The 20,626-nt window shown below is 47.9% G+C and overlaps 1 protein-coding gene across 1 annotated transcript in view; it reads right to left on the reverse strand.

The window, feature by feature from the left end:
* The window catches only part of MTR (5-methyltetrahydrofolate-homocysteine methyltransferase), a 40,010-nt gene extending 27,187 nt beyond the window's left edge, over positions 1–12,823 (reverse strand). Inside the window, exons 1-6 of the mRNA XM_075267391.1 lie at positions 12,707–12,823; positions 8,309–8,523; positions 6,977–7,066; positions 6,460–6,529; positions 2,131–2,223; positions 1,337–1,443 (exon numbers count right to left, since the gene is read on the reverse strand). Coding sequence (XP_075123492.1) covers positions 1,337–1,443; positions 2,131–2,223; positions 6,460–6,529; positions 6,977–7,066; positions 8,309–8,523; positions 12,707–12,740 — 609 coding nt within the window. The 5' untranslated portion in view covers positions 12,741–12,823. The remainder of the gene's footprint in view (positions 1–1,336; positions 1,444–2,130; positions 2,224–6,459; positions 6,530–6,976; positions 7,067–8,308; positions 8,524–12,706) is intronic.
* Positions 12,824–20,626: the final 7,803 nt, after the last annotated feature.

The following is a 20,626-nucleotide window of genomic DNA, read 5'->3' on the forward strand; positions in this document are numbered from 1 at the left end:
TCACACATACATACACTGCACTCCATATAGTCTCTTTATTAATGTTAGTTCTATTGAGTCAAACAGACACACAAATAGATATAAAATAATAAAATAATAATAATAACATTAATAATAAATGTATTGCAGAACAGTACACACACTTCACTATAAGAAAGTTTATTTTATGATAAGAGGTCAAAATAAGAAGAAAGTAGAGTCCTAAAGCCGCAGATTTATCCAGTGAGCAGGGACATTATGTCCCACTGTCACTTACTGGAGATTGTATATCAGTGTATAGTAACTGGATTCAAGGAAAAAAAACCACACCACTATATGGCCATTTCACCTAGTGCTCTCGTGCAATCTAGATAGCGCCAGCAGATGAGGTATTAGACCACGTAGAAGGAGGTGTACATTGTACAGGTTGCATCATTCTCATGTACTCGGCTCAGATAGTGCATCGGGTTCATCCATCTACTTGGCCGATTTACTGCATATGGAAACAGTGAAGAAACCTCTAATGCTGAAATGGTCAATTACACAGGGGCGAGAGCTCTATGACCACTTGGAAGATCATGTAGTAAAGAATCCTTTAAGCAGGGAGGTTGTATATAATGATAGCAAGCAGAATAGTAGTAGGGTTATGATGGGTATATACAGTCCTGTTTTGTACACATTGCCAAATCCTATCAGGTAAAGCAGATTTTCTTTATAATATGATTCAGTCAAGAGATTGGTTACAAAACGAGAAGTGGAGAAGAAAAGGAAGAATAAGCCCCATTATATTCTGATAATATAGCTGAATATGGCTTTGTAATATCAGTGGGTATGCACAGAGACCATAAGTGCCCCCTCTCTCCTCACGTGTATGACCACAATGTGCAGCACTCGGCCGTTTCTGTAAAATATGGCTTTTATGGTACAGCAGCTCAGGCACAGCACAGTTGGAATTTTTTTTCAATAGACCCCACCATTCCTGAGCAATCAATGCTGTTAGTTTTAATGCCCGATATGCAATTTGGACTCTGTACTATGAGAGCTCCAATCACATCCCTTGCCTGCTCCTGCCTGACACCACCCTCCTGACAGGATAGCGTTTACATGGCATAACAGACAACAGAACTAACAGCACTTATTGCTCAGGAACAGTGGGGGCCTAGAGAAGACATTCTATCTGCAATGTAAAGATCTGGTGAAAAGTCTTCTTAGATTTTAATGGAGATGATCTGTTACACCAAATCTAGTGAGATGAGGTATTCCATTTTGGTGCTTTTTAATCTTGGACACCCATTTTTAGGAATTTCAAGAGAAAAATTCCTCCCTTATGTTATTTATAAGAATATTAGACACTTACCTTGGCATTAGCAGTATCAAAAATCGTTTCCACCAGTAAAAGGTCCACCCCACCATCCAACAGACCTTTTGCCTGTTCAGCATAGGCCTCCACTAATTCATCAAATGCTGGAAAACAAAAGCAATACATAAGTCTGTATCAGACACATGGCAGAAGACGAGCGCAACAAAAAACAAGGACAACTTATCTACCCGCAAATATAGAAGGAATCAGTGTAAGCCAGAGATGAGCCCGCACCCCTCCCGACATGTCTGCTATAGGATATCATTGTACTTCCTATACTATAACAAGAACCATTCCCAATCATCTTTTCTTAGACCTCGATGTTGTACTTTACCTCTGTTATTCCTCTTGGTAATTTTTAAATAAATTGACAACTGGGCGCTTTGGGGGCGAGGGCAGAAGTATCTCTTTATAGTCTGACACTGTCCGATCAAGTGAATATTGTATCAGACTCTGATAGGACACACCCATTTGAAAGGGCAACACCCAGTTGTCAATTTCTTCATACATTTTCTAGATTGAAAAACAGAGGATCGGTGTAATGTACAGTTATAGAGAACGCTCTAGAATTGAGATTTCTGGTGAATACAAGTATTTACTAAAATAGACACGTCAGGAGCCAGGAGCGGTCCTCTTAAAGGTACAGTCATATCACTTTGTTTTACATCTGTTTAATGATCCTACAATTAGAAATGGCGAAAACTGTGACGAACATTAAGTGACCACCACTGTATTGGGAATGAAAGGCGATCACGACCAAACATACCTAGTAAGACAATCACAAAACTTACTGATGTTTCTGTAGTCCGGCCTCTCAACAGAAGGGGAGACAGACAGTGTCTTATTAGTTGGTCCCATAGCCCCTGCCACAAATCTCTTTATTCCTGAATGAAAGAAAGTGCTATATATGTTATACTGGTCACAACTTATTATTAATTATATACATGTACAGCTCCGTTATACCACACACGCAGCTCTGCTATGCAACTCATATTCAGTCATGTTTCGTATACACATACTACAGAGTACCGTATTTTTCGGACTATAAGACGCACTTTTTTTCCCCCAAATTTCGGAGGAAAATGAGGGTGCGTCTTATAGTCTGAATGTGGGTGGAGGAGTGGGTTTGCAGCATGGCCGCGCTACTGCCACCGCTGGTTTTCTTCAGCGGCAGTAGCGCGGCAATCTGCAGGCCCCGGCAGCTAAGACAGTCCCTGGCATCTGCTGTAATAGACCGGCGGATGCCGGGGAGTGTCTTAGCTGCCGGGGCCTGCAGATTGCCGCGCTACTGCCGCTGAAGAAAACCAGCGGTGGCAGTAGCGCGGCCATGCTGCAAATCCACTCCTCCTCCACAGGTCCCGGCAGTCAGTTAGCCCCCCCCACCGGCCCCATACCTTTAGTGATGCAGGCCGGCTCCTGCATGGCGAGGCCGCAGGAGCCGACCTGTTCCGATGACAGCCGGGAGCCTAATGAAGGCTCTGAGGCTTGTCATAGATATATATTACTATCGCGGCTGGTCTATGACCCTCCGCGATAGTAATGTATAGAATCTCCCATAGACGGCAATACACTTGTATTGCCGTCTATGGGACTTGCAATCAAATGATTGCAGGTTCAAGCCCCCTAGGCGGGGGATAATAAAATAGTAAAAAAAAACAAAAAAAAAACACTTAAAAAAAAATATAATAAAAAATAAAATAAATAAAAGTTCACCTCCTTTCCCTAGAATACATATAAAAATATAACATTACTGTGAAACATACACATTAGGTATCCCTGTGTCTGAAAATGCCCGGTCTACTAATATTTTTATGTACAGTGAACGTCAAAATCAAAAGTGCTAAACTGCCGGGTTTTTCTCTCTGTTTTGCCTCTGAATTAAATAAAAGGTGATCTAAGCAATAAACATTTCCCAAAATGGTATATCTAAAAAGTACACCTGGCCCCACAAAAAAAAACGCCCTATACATCCCCGTACAGCTGCAGGGTCACCTGTCAATGTGGCCTTGCAGCTGTTCCAAAACTACAACTCCCATATATTAAATATTTTACCATTTTTTGCCTGAAATTTTTTTTTTCCCTATTTTTCTCCTCTAAAACCTGGGTGCGTCTTATAGTCCGAAAAATACGGTATATTTACTAACAGCTCTGCTACACCACACACTCAGCTCTGCTATCCAGCTCACACATGTACAGTCATACTACATATACATATTTACTAATGATGGCTCTGCTACACCACACACACAGCTCTACTATCCGGCTCACATTCAGTCATGCTTTGTATATACAGTCCTATGAAAAAGTTTGGGCACCCCTATTAATCTTAATCATTTTTAGTTCTAAATATTTTGGTATTTGCAACAGCCATTTCAGTTTGATATATCTAATAACTGATGGACACAGTAATATTTCAGGATTGAAATGAGGTTTATTGTACTAACAGAAAATGTGCAATATGCATTAAACCAAAATTTGATCGGTGCAAAAGTATGGGCACTTCAACAGAAAAGTGACATTAATATTTAGTAGATCCTCCTTTTGCAAAGATAACAGCCTCTAGTCGCTTCCTGTAGCTTTTAATCAGTTCCTGGATCCTGGATAAAGGTATTTTGGACAAACAATTCAAGTTCAGTTAAGTTAGATGGTCGCCGAGCATGGACAGCCCGCTTCAAATCATCCCACAGATGTTCAATGATATTCAGGTCTGGGGACTGGGATGGCCATTCCAGAACATTGTAATTGTTCCTCTGCATGAATGCCTGAGGATTTGGAGCGGTGTTTTGGATCATTGTCTTGCTGAAATATCCATCCCCGGCGTAACTTCAACTTCGTCACTGATTCTTGAACATTATTCTCAAGAATCTGCTGATACTGAGTGGAATCCATGCGACTCTCAACTTTAACAAGATTCCCGATGCCGGCATTGGCCACACAGCCCCAAAGCATGATGGAACCTCCACCAAATTTTACAGTGGGTAGCATGTGTTTTTTTTGGAATGCTGTTTCTTTTTGGACGCCATGCATAACGCCTTTTTTTATAACCAAACAACTCAATTTTTGTTTCCAAAATGAAGCTGCCTTGTCCAAATGTGCTTTTTCATACCTCAGGCAACTCTGTTTGTGGCGTACGTGCAGAAACGGCTTCTTTCTCATCACTCTCCCATGCAGCTTCTATTTGTGCAAAGTGCGCTGTATAGTTGACCGATGCACAGTGACACCATCTGCAGCAAGATGATGCTGCAGCTCTTTGGAGGTGGTCTGTGGATTGTCCTTGACTGTTCTCACCATTCTTCTTCTCTGCCTTTCTGATATTTTTCTTGGCCTGCCACTTCTGGGCTTAACAAGAACTGTCCCTGTGGTCTTCCATTTCCTTACTATGTTCCTCACAGTGGAAACTGACAGGTTAAATCTCTGAGACAACTTTTTATATCCTTCCCCTGAACAACTATGTTGAACAATCTTTGTTTTCAGATCATTTGAGAGTTGTTTTGAGTAGCCCATGATGCCACTCTTCAGAGGAGATTCAAATAGGAGATCAACTTGCAATTGGCCACCTTAAATACCTTTTCTTATGATTGGATACATCTGGCTATGAAGTTCAAAGCTCACTGAGGTTACAAAACCAATTTTGTGCTTCAGTAAGTCAGTAAAAAGTAGTTAGGGGAATTCAAATCAATAAAATGATAAGGGTGCCCATACTTTTGCACCGGTCAAATTTTGGTTTAATGCATATTGCACATTTTCTGTTAGTACAATAAACCTCATTTCAATCCTGAAATATTACTGTGTCCATCAGTTATTAGATATATCAAACTGAAATGGCTGTTGCAAACACCAAAATATTTAGAACAAAAAATGATTAAGATTAATAGGGGTGCCCAAACTTTTTCATAGGACTGTATATATATACTACAGAGTTTATTTACTAACAGCTCTGCTACATCCAGCTCTGCTATCCAGCTCATAAACATACAGTCATGTTATGTATATACCCATACTACAGAGTATATTTACTAACAGCTCTGCTACACCACACACTCTGCTCTACTATCCGGCTCACATTCAGTCATGCTTCATATGTGTGTGTATATATGTGTGTGTATATATATATATATATATATATATATATATATATATATATATATATACACTACAGAGTATATTTACTAACAGCTCTGCTACATCACAAACACAGCTCTGTTATCCAGCTCATACACATACAGTCATGTTATATATACCCATACTACAGAGTATATTTACTAACAGCTCTGCTGTATGTACCGGACTTCACGTTATTTCTGACCCCTCTCACCCCGCTCCCCACCGTGCAGGTTCTCATACTCCACTAGAAGCAGCAGCAAATTGGTAAGACAGATCTAAAGAACCTTTCATGATGAGTATATTATATATTATCAGTCACACGTTCATTGAGACCATTCATCTCACTTTACTGACTTGACAATATGACGCAGGCACCTTTTTTTATTTTCTAAAATGTGTGTCCGAAAAACACTATAATTTATTTTTAGTGGAGGGAGAATTTTATTAACCTTTAATAAAGGGGTTGTCCAGACAGTTTTAATACTTCCTCTGGGTTTCTTGGTGCTGGACCTAGGGGTTCCATTCTAGTCGTGACCATGGGTCATGTGATCGGTCAGCTCCTGACCCCTGGTGGCTCACCTACCTGTGTTATGGGGCTGACAGATTATAGTAAAGCCCCCATAGCATACTTACCGTAACTACCTGTGTAATCCGGAGGGAGAGTGACCCAAAAACTGGGTCCTAATTCTGATCAAGTGACTTTGGGTCAGAACCAGGTCCAGTGTATTTATATAATAAAAAAATAAATAAATAAAAATAAAAACAACCCAGAGGGAGTGAGTAAAGGAAGAACCCTTTTAATGATTTTTTTTTAAATTCTCTTCACTAAAATATATAAATTTTTCTTTTTTTCAGACAATTAGACACACTTCTAGCAAAAAAATTAAAATATTCTAAAATTGCCTGCGTCATATAACTGAAAATCAGGGGGTACAGAAGTGCCAAACCCCCGGACTGCTTCCACAATTATCGGGAGTTGGTTATACCCTATATGTACAGTATGGCTGAATTCCCACCTGTTTCACGTGTTACATCATCTGCTGCTTTTCTTGCTATCTCTGCAGAGACTTTGTTCAAGCGGTAGGCCTGTGGCAACAAAGACATCAATTACATACAATGTATTATATACGGCCCAGGGTTTCTCCATAGAGCAATGTACGGTTCATTTTATCTGTAAAATTAGATATTCCAGCTGGGATTATTTTCTGCTAATATTACTGTATCACATGGACAAAGATAAGCAATTCCTAGAACACCAGAAGCGACACAGTTCAGACACATTGGCTATCTCTTCCAGCTCATAGAAAGGAGTCCGTCATTTTTTTGAACTTTTTATTTTCTGACCTACTAGGGCCATGGACAGGGGAAGTCTTCATGAGACATCCCCTTTAACAGTTAAAACTTGCCTTTAATAACGCAACTAGACTAAGATGATAAACTGTTTTCCTGTAACAATTTACTCTGAGATCAGGAACATGATGTTAACTCCAGCTACGCAGTGAGCAAATACTCAGAGATAACCAGGAATCTTACCATGTGCTCAAGGCCATAGTCTGCCTGTGCAATACTCGTACTGCTGAATGTGTTCGTTTCCACGATATCGGCCCCACAAAGCAAATACTCCTACAGAGAGAGACATTCAATCAGAAAGGAAGGTGAAGTCCATATACACACTGTATGGTTAGTGCTTGGTCTGCACGACCCTGGTTACGGTCAATGCCCCACAACCTTAGAGGTGACAATATGGATAGAGTAGATATTACGATTATTGTAGGTATTAGCCCATCTAAAGCAAAACGGGCAGATAAATTACTTTTCTCCCCCATACACCCTCATTGTAAAAGAGGAGAGGAGAGAAAGACACTGCCCAACACCTGTGGTGGGATCTTGTGTCCCCAGAGAACTAAAGTAGGGGGTGTCTATGTTCACCATATCCAAAACTTCTTTCTCCACCTACATCATCTGTCAGGGAGATTTCAGAGGTCCCCATACGCATAAGATCCAGTCCCACCATAATCTTTTCGGAACAGTGGGAGAAGGCCAAGCCTGGTGTTCATCTTTGCATCAAACAGAGATGACTAGAGCTGCAAGTGGTCCAAGTGATTTGCGGCATCACTCACAGGGACTAGAGATGAGCGAACACTGTTCGGATCAGCCGATCTGAACAGCACGCTCCCATAGAAATGAACGGAAGCACCTGTGACGCTGACTTTGCCGGCGGCCGGCATCACAGGTGCTTCCATTCATTTCTATGGGAGTGTGCTGTTCAGATCGGCTGATCCGAACAGTGTTCGCTCATCTCTAACAGGGACTATTCACACTGCGGATAGTGAAGAGGAATTTGAGTAATCTTCCGTCTCACAGTCCTCTCCACGTTTCAGTACTGTGCAGAGCTTTGGCTTTCTCACCAATTAGAGTCAATGGGTCTAACCCATAGTAGTCACACACTATAAACTCTGCGACTGAATCAGCTGCAAAATCCACAGCACTTTTTTTTCTAAATCCCGAAAAAAAGAAGCATCTGGCACTTCCTCCCATTGAGAACAACGGGGTGCAGATACTGGACAGAATTTGCAGCTGATTGTGAGGCAGAATTCACCATGTGAACAAGCAGCACCAATAGGGGAATGGTGAGGATCTCCGCACACACTCCCCTACTGATCAGCACATTTTCATCTATCCTGTGGATAAGTGATTACTTGTAAATCTGGTCCAAGTCCTTTAAGATAATCCATCCACAAGTAACGTAAAGAGAAAATTTACTTTCATCGCATCTATGTTTATATATTAGGATTAGACTGACTGTGCAGTGCAACAATAGGTTTCATATGTGAAATTTTTGCTGTCAAAAACATGCAGAAATACCTTGTGAATTTTGTAGATTATATCTGACTGAGTGATGCTTAGAAGATCATTGTTGCCTTTTAAAGGCTTGCAATGGTCTACGAACTCTTGTCCTCTGAAGCATTCTTCTGTAAGAGTGTGTTGTTGGATCATGGTGCCCATCCCACCATCCAATACCATGATCCGCTCCCGAAGGATTGATTCCAGTTCTTCATGAGTGTTGAGTTGAGCGACGGCTAAAAAAAGACAGCAAGAAACAGATATTAGAATATTGAAAAAGGAATTTTTATTTCAAATCTTGCAACAAAGCAGTATACAGAAAAGCATTTGTGAAAACCGCTGATTCAGTAATAACTTCAAGAAAGTCAAGTCCTCCGTGAACATGAAGATAATACACGTTTACCTAAAGCAATAAAACCAGATTTTTCAGGCCCCACGTACACAGGGTACATCAGGCGGATTAAACATTGAAAGACCAGGACTTATCGCATAGTACTCTATGACACTAAGTCCTTGCCCATCTGCAGTTTCGCTAGCCCACACCATACATAGTATGGACAGTAGGGTCAGAAGACAGCACGGGCTCCTAGCACCATAGATCACTACGATCAAAAGAATGGCAGTCTCCTCCTGGATTCGAGTATTAACTTGGCAGATGCAAATACTTGACTTTCCGGCCCATTTTCCGCCATGTGCATGGGGACTCAGAAGTCTATGTTCCTTTTCCCTCCTTCTAGGACAGTGATGGTGAACCTTTTAGAGACTGAGTGCCCAAGCTGCAACACCAAAACCCACTAATTTATCACAAAGTGCCAACACAGTAATTTAACCTTAATAATCTGAGGATCCAGAATTGCACACAATTACAGACCTGCAAAATATGGTCATACGAATGGGGCTTTATAGAGCTTTCTGCTCCACAGTGGCCCCCACACAGTACAATCTGCTGCACAGTGGCCCCCACACAGTACAATCTGCTGCACAGTGGCCCCCACACAGTACAATCTGCTGCACAGTGGCCCCCACACAGTACAATCTGCTGCACAGTGGCCCCCACACAGTACAATCTGCTGCACAGTGGCCCCCACACAGTACAATCTGCTGCACAGTGGCCCCCACACAGTACAATCTGCTCCACAGTGGCCCCCACACAGTACAATCTGCTGCACAGTGGCCCCCACACAGTACAATCTGCTGCACAGTGGCCCCCACACAGTACAATCTGCTGCACAGTGGCCCCCACACAGTACAATCTGTTGCACAGTGGACCCCACACAGTACAATCTGCTGCACAGTGGCCCCCACACAGTACAATCTGCTGCACAGTGGCCCCCACACAGTACAATCTGCTGCACAGTGGCCCCCACACAGTACAATCTGCTGCACAGTGGCCCCCACACAGTACAATCATCTCCACAGTGGCCCCCACACAGTACAATCAGCTCCACAGTGGCCCCCACACAGTATAATTTGCTCCACAGTGGCCCCCACACAGTATAATCTATTCCACAGTGGCCCCCACACAGTACAATCTGCTGCAGTGGCCCCCACACAGTACAATCTGCTGCACAGTGGCCCCCACACAGTACAATCTGCTCCACAGTGGCCGCCACACAGTACAATCTGCTCCACAGTGGCCCCCACACAGTACAATCTGCTCCACAGTGGCCCCCACACAGTATAATTTGCTCCACAGTGGCCCCCACACAGTACAATCTGCTCCACAGTGGCCCCCACACAGTACAATCTGCTCCACAGTGGCCTCCACACAGTATAATTTGCTCCACAGTGGCCCCCACACAGTATAATCTATTCCACAGTGGCCCCCACACAGTATAATCTATTCCACAGATGGGTGCCCAAAGAGAGGGCTCTGAGTGCCACCTCTAGCACCTGTGCCACAGGTTTGCCATCACGGCACCCTAGAGTGATAATACATACTATATGAATATCAGTGGAACCCATAAGTAATCTAAAGAGTATGGGGCTGTCACAACATCTTCCTGATCGTTGATGTCAGAAAGAAGGGGCAGGCTGCATTTTATATACCCACTTGTTTGGTTTTCAAAGGCGGTAAGTCACCTGCAGACTTATTTTCCAGTCCCCAATCCAAACACATGCACACTCAGTCGAGCTGCACCTGCATATGTACTGCATTAGGGGATCAGAGTGGAAAGTCCCCTTTATTATACCCACAATCATATTATAGACCCATAATTCACCACATGTCGTATTACCACGTCGCATTCTCCTCTCTACCAACACTGCAAACAAACGTGATAAAATAAGTGCGCCTAGTCCCACGGAGGTCACTTAAGGATATCTTCCTGCAGGATCCAGTACGGCGCTGCACATAAACTAGGGTAAATGGCAAACAAATAAACTATAAGACACGCAAAAGGTAAAATCAGCCAATGATCCGCACTGGATTCATGACTCGTCACTATTTGTTTTGCTTGCACAAAATACTTTATACACAGCTGAATGGTGCAATATTGTGAAGTGTTCCTAAAATGTGCACATTTATAGCATCTAGTGTTTATTTGGCCCTTGGGGCGATTTACTTGTAGGTTTCGTAATAGCAGATGAGACTGTCATGGGTGACACAATCCAGCACATGGCACTGACAAAGTGGAGTAGACTCACTACAGGATATTTTAAGGTAACCCGTCAGCAGATTCTTGCCGGCCTCACCATTACAGTGATCCCTCATTACAATAAACTACGTCAGAGAAAGCACGGGGGGAATATTTTACCAATTTTCTACATAAGGGAAAAATAAAGGTTGCTCATTTTGGTGCACACCAGGAGAGATGGATCTTGGAAAACAACCCATCTGAATGGGCCGAGCTGTAATACCAAGCATAGGCGATGTATAAACATAGGGCAATGTACATGGCAAGCGAATGCTGTATCCTCCATCCTCTTCAAAAAGCGGATCAGCTTGAGTGTCAGACCCCTGCAGATCTTTAATTAATCACCTTTCCTAACTATAGGTCATCAATTATTTAGCCTGGAAAACCTATTTAAAACTAAAGGGGGGGTCACAGCCACGGAATCCGCCTGAAGAGAGGGCAGCTCGTTTCTTTTTTCCGCTAGCCGTCTACATACACCACCATTGTGAGGGGGCGGATTATGACGTGGATTCCGCACAAAAATCCGCCCCCTCTTCCCCCATGTGAACGGGGCCTTCAGCTATATCTCTAGGGAATCTGCCAACATTTCCGTAGGTATAACTGATATGCTGCCGTTTCCAATAGCGCAATGTTTTTGGAAATCACAGTCTGTCTGTTGCACATATTTTCTGCAATGTGTGGATGGAATTCACTATAATCCCATTCACTATGCAAGGACTGTAAAACATTGCAGTGTTTACGTTACATGGGGCCCTGTCCTAAGGCCAATGCACAGGGCAGTGTTGCAATAGCACAGTAGGACTACAGTATGTTAAGGATATGAGTGTAGGTATATGTATGCACACATTAAGCAGGTGAATATTTTCTAAAAGGTGGTTACAGAGAGGATATCTTGACTATTACAATATTGCAGCCGTATATATCAATATCTACAATACAGCCGTATATATCACCCCATTACAATACAGCCGTATATATCACCCCAATACAATACAGCCGTATATATCACCCCATTACAATATCTACCACATCCTAGAGAAGGAAGAAGGGTCAGGCACAATTCTCTGCCGTTCAGGTTTTGATAAGGTTATTTATTCTTAATCCTTTGAGGTGCCTGGGGATACGTGGCCTCTGACAGGTACTTACATGTGTTTTACTGAAATAATAGGAACAGTCAGCTAAGTCAAACAGATAGGTTAAGGGCCTGTTCACACAGAGGGGTTTAGAGCGGATATACACATGATATAATACACGTGCAGGAGGAATAACAGAGGGACAGCACATTGTAGAGGTATAAGAAGAGAACTTCTACAATTGGTATTACATAAGACCTAGACGTAGGTACTAAAGAAGAGGCGGCCGGTCCTCTATAATGTGTGATCAGTACATGCCTAGGGAATATTTCCTAACATGTAACTATATGTCATAGAATACATCACCATGGGCCACCACTGTAACAAACATACACTGTGTGGTATATAGGACAGTACAGGTAAACCTGCAGCAGCCAAAATTGCACCAAATGTTGCATTTTTCCTGCAGTTTTGTAGATTTTTGTCAGTGATGTTCATACACCAAGATGCCAAGGCTAACACAGCCCTACAGCACTAGTCCTACGTCTATGGCTTCAAGCTGGCACTGCAGGATGTGACAAGCATGGCATCAGTGCCAGCAGGGATCAGAGTGCCCACAGACAGAACCTGCACTTGTGCCATTACATAACACCCGCACCATGTGCACTAGCCTGTGCCAGGAGCTCACACTCACACACTGCTGCCATTACCTGAGGTGCCCGGGTGCTGGATAGTGGGAGGCATGGCTCTTGTGTACCGGAGCACGAATGGCAGCGCTAGTCTCAGCACGGACCGGAGACACCGGAGCAGCGTGTCCTGACAGAGCGCCGGTATCACACTGCCTTCTGCTTCCTGTGCTGGGAGAGCGGACTGCGCATGCTCAGTCGGTGCAGCTGCTGGGGCGGCCCGGGTACAGGCAGTGCTGTGGGAATGTGTGACCTAGGAGGGCGCGTAGAGCTGGCACCCCGGAGGCTGAGGGCACTCACCCCCAGAGGGCACAGGTATCTAGTGACAGGGCATATCAGCCCCAGAGGGCACAGGTGTCTAGTGACAGGGCATCTCACCCCCAGAGGGCACAGGTATCTAGTGACAGGGCATCTCACCCCCAGAGGGCACAGGTATCTAGTGAGAGGGCATATCAGCCCCAGAGGGCACAGGTATCTAGTGACAGGGCATATCAGCCCCAGAGGGCACAGGTGTCTAGTGACAGGGCATCTCACCCCCAGAGGGCACAGGTATCTAGTGAGAGGGCATATCAGCCCCAGAGGGCACAGGTATCTAGTGAGAGGGCATATCAGCCCCAGAGGGCACAGGTATCTAGTGACAGGGCATATCAGCCCCAGAGGGCACAGGTGTCTAGTGACAGGGCATCTCACCCCCAGAGGGCACAGGTATCTAGTGAGAGGGCATATCAGCCCCAGAGGGCACAGGTATCTAGTGAGAGGGAATATCAGCCCCAGAGGGCACAGGTATCTAGTGACAGGGCATCTCACCCCCAGAGGGCACAGGTATCTAGTGACAGGGCATATCAGCCCCAGAGGGCACAGGTATCTAGTGACAGGGCATATCAGCCCCAGAGGGCACAGGTGTCTAGTGACAGGGCATCTCACTCCCAGAGGGCACAGGTATCTAGTGAGAGGGCATATCAGCCCCAGAGGGCACAGGTATCTAATGACAGGGCATATCAGCCCCAGAGGGCACAGGTGTCTAGTGACAGGGCATCTCACCCTCAGAGGGCACAGGTATCTAGTAACAGGGCATATCAGCCCTAGAGGGCACAGGTATCTAGTGACAGGGCATATCAGCCCCAGAGGGCACAGGTGTCTAGTGACAGGGCATCTCACCCCCACAGGGCACAGGTGTCTAGTGAGAGGGCATATCAGCCCCAGAGGGCACAGGTATCTAGTGAGAGGGAATATCAGCCCCAGAGGGCACAGGTATCTAGTGACAGGGCATCTCACCCCCAGAGGGCACAGGTATCTAGTGACAGGGCATATCAGCCCCAGAGGGCACAGGTATCTAGTGACAGGGCATATCAGCCCCAGAGGGCACAGGTGTCTAGTGACAGGGCATCTCACTCCCAGAGGGCACAGGTATCTAGTGAGAGGGCATATCAGCCCCAGAGGGCACAGGTATCTAGTGACAGGGCATATCAGCCCCAGAGGGCACAGGTGTCTATTGACAGGGCATCTCACCCTCAGAGGGCACAGGTATCTAGTGACAGGGCATATCAGCCCCAGAGGGCACAGGTATCTAGTGACAGGGCATATCAGCCCCAGAGGGCACAGGTGTCTAGTGACAGGGCATCTCACCCCCAGAGGGCACAGGTATCTAGTGAGAGGGCATATCAGCCCCAGAGGGCACAGGTATCTAGTGAGAGGGAATATCAGCCCCAGAGGGCACAGGTATCTAGTGACAGGGCATCTCACCCCCAGAGGGCACAGGTATCTAGTGACAGGGCATCTCACCCCCAGAGGGCACAGGTATCTAGTGACAGGGCATATCAGCCCCAGAGGGCACAGGTATCTAGTGACAGGGCATATCAGCCCCAGAGGGCACAGGTGTCTAGTGACAGGGCATCTCACTCCCAGAGGGCACAGGTATCTAGTGAGAGGGCATATCAGCCCCAGAGGGCACAGGTATCTAGTGACAGGGCATATCAGCCCCAGAGGGCACAGGTGTCTAGTGACAGGGCATCTCACCCTCAGAGGGCACAGGTATCTAGTAACAGGGCATATCAGCCCCAGAGGGCACAGGTATCTAGTGACAGGGCATATCAGCCCCAGAGGGCACAGGTATCTAGTGACAGGGCATATCAGCCCCAGAGGGCACAGGTATCTAGTGACAGGGCATATCAGCCCCAGAGGGCACAGGTGTCTAGTGACAGGGCATCTCACTCCCAGAGGGCACAGGTATCTAGTGAGAGGGCATATCAGCCCCAGAGGGCACAGGTATCTAGTGACAGGGCATATCAGCCCCAGAGGGCACAGGTGTCTAGTGACAGGGCATCTCACCCCCACAGGGCACAGGTGTCTAGTGAGAGGGCATATCAGCCCCAGAGGGCACAGGTATCTAGTGAGAGGGCATATCAGCCCCAGAGGGCACAGGTATCTAGTGACAGGGCATATCAGCCCCAGAGGGCACAGGTGTCTAGTGACAGGGCATCTCACCCTCAGAGGGCACAGGTATCTAGTAACAGGGCATATCAGCCCCAGAGGGCACAGGTATCTAGTGATAGAGGGCATATCAGTCCCAGAGGGCACAGGTATCTAGTGAGAGGGCATATCAGCCCCAGAGGGCACAGGTATCTAGTGAGAGGGCATATCAGCCCCAGAGGGCACAGGTATCTAGTGACAGGGCATATCAGCCCCAGAGGGCACAGGTATCTAGAGACAGGGCATATCAGCCCCAGAGGGCACAGGTATCTAGTGAGAGGGCATATCAGCCCCAGAGGGCACAGGTGTCTAGTGACAGGGCATATCAGCCCCAGAGGGCACAGGTATCTAGTAACAGGGCATATCAGCCCCAGAGGACACAGGTATCTAGTGACAGGGCATATCAGCCCCAGAGGGCACAGGTGTCTAGTGACAGGGCATCTCACCCCCAGAGGGCACAGGTATCTAGTAACAGGGCATATCAGCCCCAGAGGGCACAGGTATCTATTGAGAGGGCATATCAGCCCCAGAGGACACAGGTATCTAGTGACAGGGCATATCAGCCCCAGAGGGCACAGGTATCTAGTGACAGGGCATATTAGCCCAGAGGGCACAGGTATCTAGTGACAGGGCATATCAGCCCCAGAGGACACAGGTATCTAGTGAGAGGGCATATCCGCCCCAGAGGGCACAGGTATCTAGTGACAGGGCATATCAGCCCCAGAGGGCACAGGTATCCAGTGACAGGGCATATCAGCCCAGAGGGCACAGGTATCTAGTGAGAGGGTATATCAGCCCCAGAGGGCACAGGTATCTAGTGAGAGGGCATATCCGCCCCAGAGGGCACAGGTATCTAGTGACAGGGCATATCAGCCCCAGAGGGCACAGGTATCTAGTGACAGGGCATATCAGCTCAGAGGGCACAGGTATCTAGTGAGAGGGCATATCAGCCCAGAGGGCACAGGTATCTAGTGAGAGGGCATATCCGCCCCAGAGGGCACAGGTATCTAGTGACAGGGCATATCAGCCCCAGAGGGCACAGGTATCTAGTGACAGGGCATATCAGCCCCAGAGGGCACAGGTATCTAGTGACAGGGCATATCAGCCCCAGAGGGCACAGGTATCTAGTGACAGGGCATATCAGCCCCAGAGGGCACAGGTATCTAGAGACAGGGCATATCAGCCCCAGAGGGCACAGGTATCTAGTGATAGAGGGCATATCAGTCCCAGAGGGCACAGGTATCTAGTGAGAGGGCATATCCGCCCCAGAGGGCACAGGTATCTAGTGAGAGGGCATATCAGCCCCAGAGGGCACAGGTATCTAGTGACAGGGCATATCAGCCCCAGAGGGCACAGGTATCTAGAGACAGGGCATATCAGCCCCAGAGGGCACAGGTATCTAGTGACAGGGCATATCAGCCCAGAGGGCACAGGTATCTAGTGAGAGGGTATATCAGCCCCAGAGGGCACAGGTATCTAGTGAGAGGGCATATCCGCCCCAGAGGGCACAGGTATCTAGTGACAGGGCATATCAGCCCCAGAGGGCACAGGTATCTAGTGACAGGGCATATCAGCCCAGAGGGCACAGGTATCTAGTGAGAGGGTATATCAGCCCCAGAGGGCACAGGTATCTAGTGAGAGGGCATATCCGCCCCAGAGGGCACAGGTATCTAGTGACAGGGCATATCAGCCCCAGAGGGCACAGGTATCTAGTGACAGGGCATATCAGCCCCAGAGGGCACAGGTATCTAGTGACAGGGCATATCAGCCCCAGAGGGCACAGGTATCTAGTGATAGAGGGCATATCAGTCCCAGAGGGCACAGGTATCTAGTGAGAGGGCATATCAGCCCCAGAGGGCACAGGTATCTAGTGAGAGGGCATATCAGCCCCAGAGGGCACAGGTATCTAGTGACAGGGCATATCAGCCCCAGAGGGCACAGGTATCTAGAGACAGGGCATATCAGCCCCAGAGGGCACAGGTATCTAGTGAGAGGGCATATCAGCCCCAGAGGGCACAGGTGTCTAGTGACAGGGCATATCAGCCCCAGAGGGCACAGGTATCTAGTGACAGGGCATATCAGCCCCAGAGGGCACAGGTATCTAGAGACAGGGCATATCAGCCCCAGAGGGCACAGGTATCTAGTGACAGGGCATATCAGCCCAGAGGGCACAGGTATCTAGTGAGAGGGTATATCAGCCCCAGAGGGCACAGGTATCTAGTGAGAGGGCATATCCGCCCCAGAGGGCACAGGTATCTAGTGACAGGGCATATCAGCCCCAGAGGGCACAGGTATCTAGTGACAGGGCATCTCACCCCCAGAGGGCACAGGTATCTAGTGACAGGGTATATCAGCCCCAGAGGGCACAGGTATCTAGTGAGAGGGCATATCCGCCCCAGAGGGCACAGGTATCTAGTGACAGGGCATATCAGCCCCAGAGGGCACAGGTATCTAGTGACAGGGCATATCAGCCCCAGAGGGCACAGGTATCTAGTGACAGGGCATATCAGCCCCAGAGGGCACAGGTGTCTCGTGACAGGGCATATCAGCCCCAGAGGGCACAGGTATCTAGTAACAGGGCAGATCAGCCCCAGAGGACACAGGTATCTAGTGACAGGGCATATCAGCCCCAGAGGGCACAGGTGTCTAGTGACAGGGCATCTCACCCCCAGAGGGCACAGGTATCTAGTAACAGGGCATATCAGCCCCAGAGGGCACAGGTATCTATTGAGAGGGCATATCAGCCCCAGAGGACACAGGTATCTAGTGACAGGGCATATCAGCCCCAGAGGGCACAGGTATCTAGTGACAGGGCATATTAGCCCAGAGGGCACAGGTATCTAGTGACAGGGCATATCAGCCCCAGAGGACACAGGTATCTAGTGACAGGGCATATCAGCCCCAGAGGGCACAGGTATCCAGTGACAGGGCATATCAGCCCGGAGGGCACAGGTATCTAGTGAGAGGGTATATCAGCCCCAGAGGGCACAGGTATCTAGTGAGAGGGCATATCCGCCCCAGAGGGCACAGGTATCTAGTGACAGGGCATATCAGCCCCAGAGGGCACAGGTATCTAGTGACAGGGCATATCAGTTCAGAGGGCACAGGTATCTAGTGAGAGGGCATATCAGCCCAGAGGGCACAGGTATCTAGTGAGAGGGCATATCCGCCCCAGAGGGCACAGGTATCTAGTGACAGGGCATATCAGCCCCAGAGGGCACAGGTATCTAGTGACAGGGCATATCAGCCCCAGAGGGCACAGGTATCTAGTGACAGGGCATATCAGCCCCAGAGGGCACAGGTATCTAGTGACAGGGCATATCAGCCCCAGAGGGCACAGGTATCTAGAGACAGGGCATATCAGCCCCAGAGGGCACAGGTATCTAGTGATAGAGGGCATATCAGTCCCAGAGGGCACAGGTATCTAGTGAGAGGGCATATCCGCCCCAGAGGGCACAGGTATCTAGTGAGAGGGCATATCAGCCCCAGAGGGCACAGGTATCTAGTGACAGGGCATATCAGCCCCAGAGGGCACAGGTATCTAGAGACAGGGCATATCAGCCCCAGAGGGCACAGGTATCTAGTGACAGGGCATATCAGCCCAGAGGGCACAGGTATCTAGTGAGAGGGTATATCAGCCCCAGAGGGCACAGGTATCTAGTGAGAGGGCATATCCGCCCCAGAGGGCACAGGTATCCAGTGACAGGGCATATCAGCCCCAGAGGGCACAGGTATCTAGTGACAGGGCATATCAGCCCAGAGGGCACAGGTATCTAGTGAGAGGGTATATCAGCCCCAGAGGGCACAGGTATCTAGTGAGAGGGCATATCCGCCCCAGAGGGCACAGGTATCTAGTGACAGGGCATATCAGCCCCAGAGGGCACAGGTATCTAGTGACAGGGCATATCAGCCCCAGAGGGCACAGGTATCTAGTGATAGAGGGCATATCAGTCCCAGAGGGCACAGGTATCTAGTGAGAGGGCATATCAGCCCCAGAGGGCACAGGTATCTAGTGAGAGGGCATATCAGCCCCAGAGGGCACAGGTATCTAGTGACAGGGCATATCAGCCCCAGAGGGCACAGGTATCTAGAGACAGGGCATATCAGCCCCAGAGGGCACAGGTATCTAGTGAGAGGGCATATCAGCCCCAGAGGGCACAGGTATCTAGTGATAGAGGGCATATCAGTCCCAGAGGGCACAGGTATCTAGTGAGAGGGCATATCAGCCCAGAGGGCACAGGTATCTAGTGAGAGGGTATATCAGCCCCAGAGGGCACAGGTATCTAGTGAGAGGGCATATCCGCCCCAGAGGGCACAGGTATCTAGTGACAGGGCATATCAGCCCCAGAGGGCACAGGTATCTAGTGATAGAGGGCATATCAGTCCCAGAGGGCACAGGTTTCTAGTGAGAGGGCATATCAGCCCCAGAGGGCACAGGTATCTAGTGATAGAGGGCATATCAGTCCCAGAGGGCACAGGTATCTAGTGAGAGGGCATATCAGCCCCAGAGGGCACAGGTATCTAGTGAGAGGGCATATCAGCCCCAGAAGGCACAGGTATCTAGTGATAGAGGGCATATCAGTCCCAGAGGGCACAGGTATCTAGTGAGAGGGCATATCAGCCCTATAGGACACAGGTATCTAGTGACAGGGCATATCAGCCCCAGAGGGCACAGGTATCTAGTGAAAGGGCATATCAGCCCCAGGGGGCCCAGGTATCTAGTGACAGGGCATATCAGCCCCAGAGGGCACAGGTATCTAGTGACAGGGCATATCAGCCCCAGAGGGCACAGGTATCTAGTGACAGGGCATATCAGCCCCAGAGGGCACAGGTATCTAGAGACAGGGCATATCAGCCCCAGAGGGCACAGGTATCTAGTGAGAGGGCATATCAGCCCCAGAGGGCACAGGTATCTAGTGATAGAGGGCATATCAGTCCCAGAGGGCACAGGTATCTAGTGAGAGGGCATATCAGCCCAGAGGGCACAGGTATCTAGTGAGAGGGTATATCAGCCCCAGAGGGCACAAGTATCTAGTGAGAGGGCATATCCGCCCCAGAGGGCACAGGTATCTAGTGACAGGGCATATCAGCCCCAGAGGGCACAGGTATCTAGTGACAGGGCATATCAGCCCCAGAGGGCACAGGTTTCTAGTGAGAGGGCATATCAGCCCCAGAGGGCACAGGTATCTAGTGATAGAGGGCATATCAGTCCCAGAGGGCACAGGTATCTAGTGAGAGGGCATATCAGCCCCAGAGGGCACAGGTATCTAGTGAGAGGGCATATCAGCCCCAGAAGGCACAGGTATCTAGTGATAGAGGGCATATCAGTCCCAGAGGGCACAGGTATCTAGTGAGAGGGCATATCAGCCCTATAGGACACAGGTATCTAGTGACAGGGCATATCAGCCCCAGAGGGCACAGGTATCTAATGAGAGGGCATATCAGCCCCAGAGGGCACAAGTATCTAGTGACAGG

Source organism: Leptodactylus fuscus, chromosome 3 (genome assembly GCF_031893055.1).
Source record: "Leptodactylus fuscus isolate aLepFus1 chromosome 3, aLepFus1.hap2, whole genome shotgun sequence".
NCBI classification, from domain to species: domain Eukaryota; kingdom Metazoa; phylum Chordata; class Amphibia; order Anura; family Leptodactylidae; genus Leptodactylus; species Leptodactylus fuscus.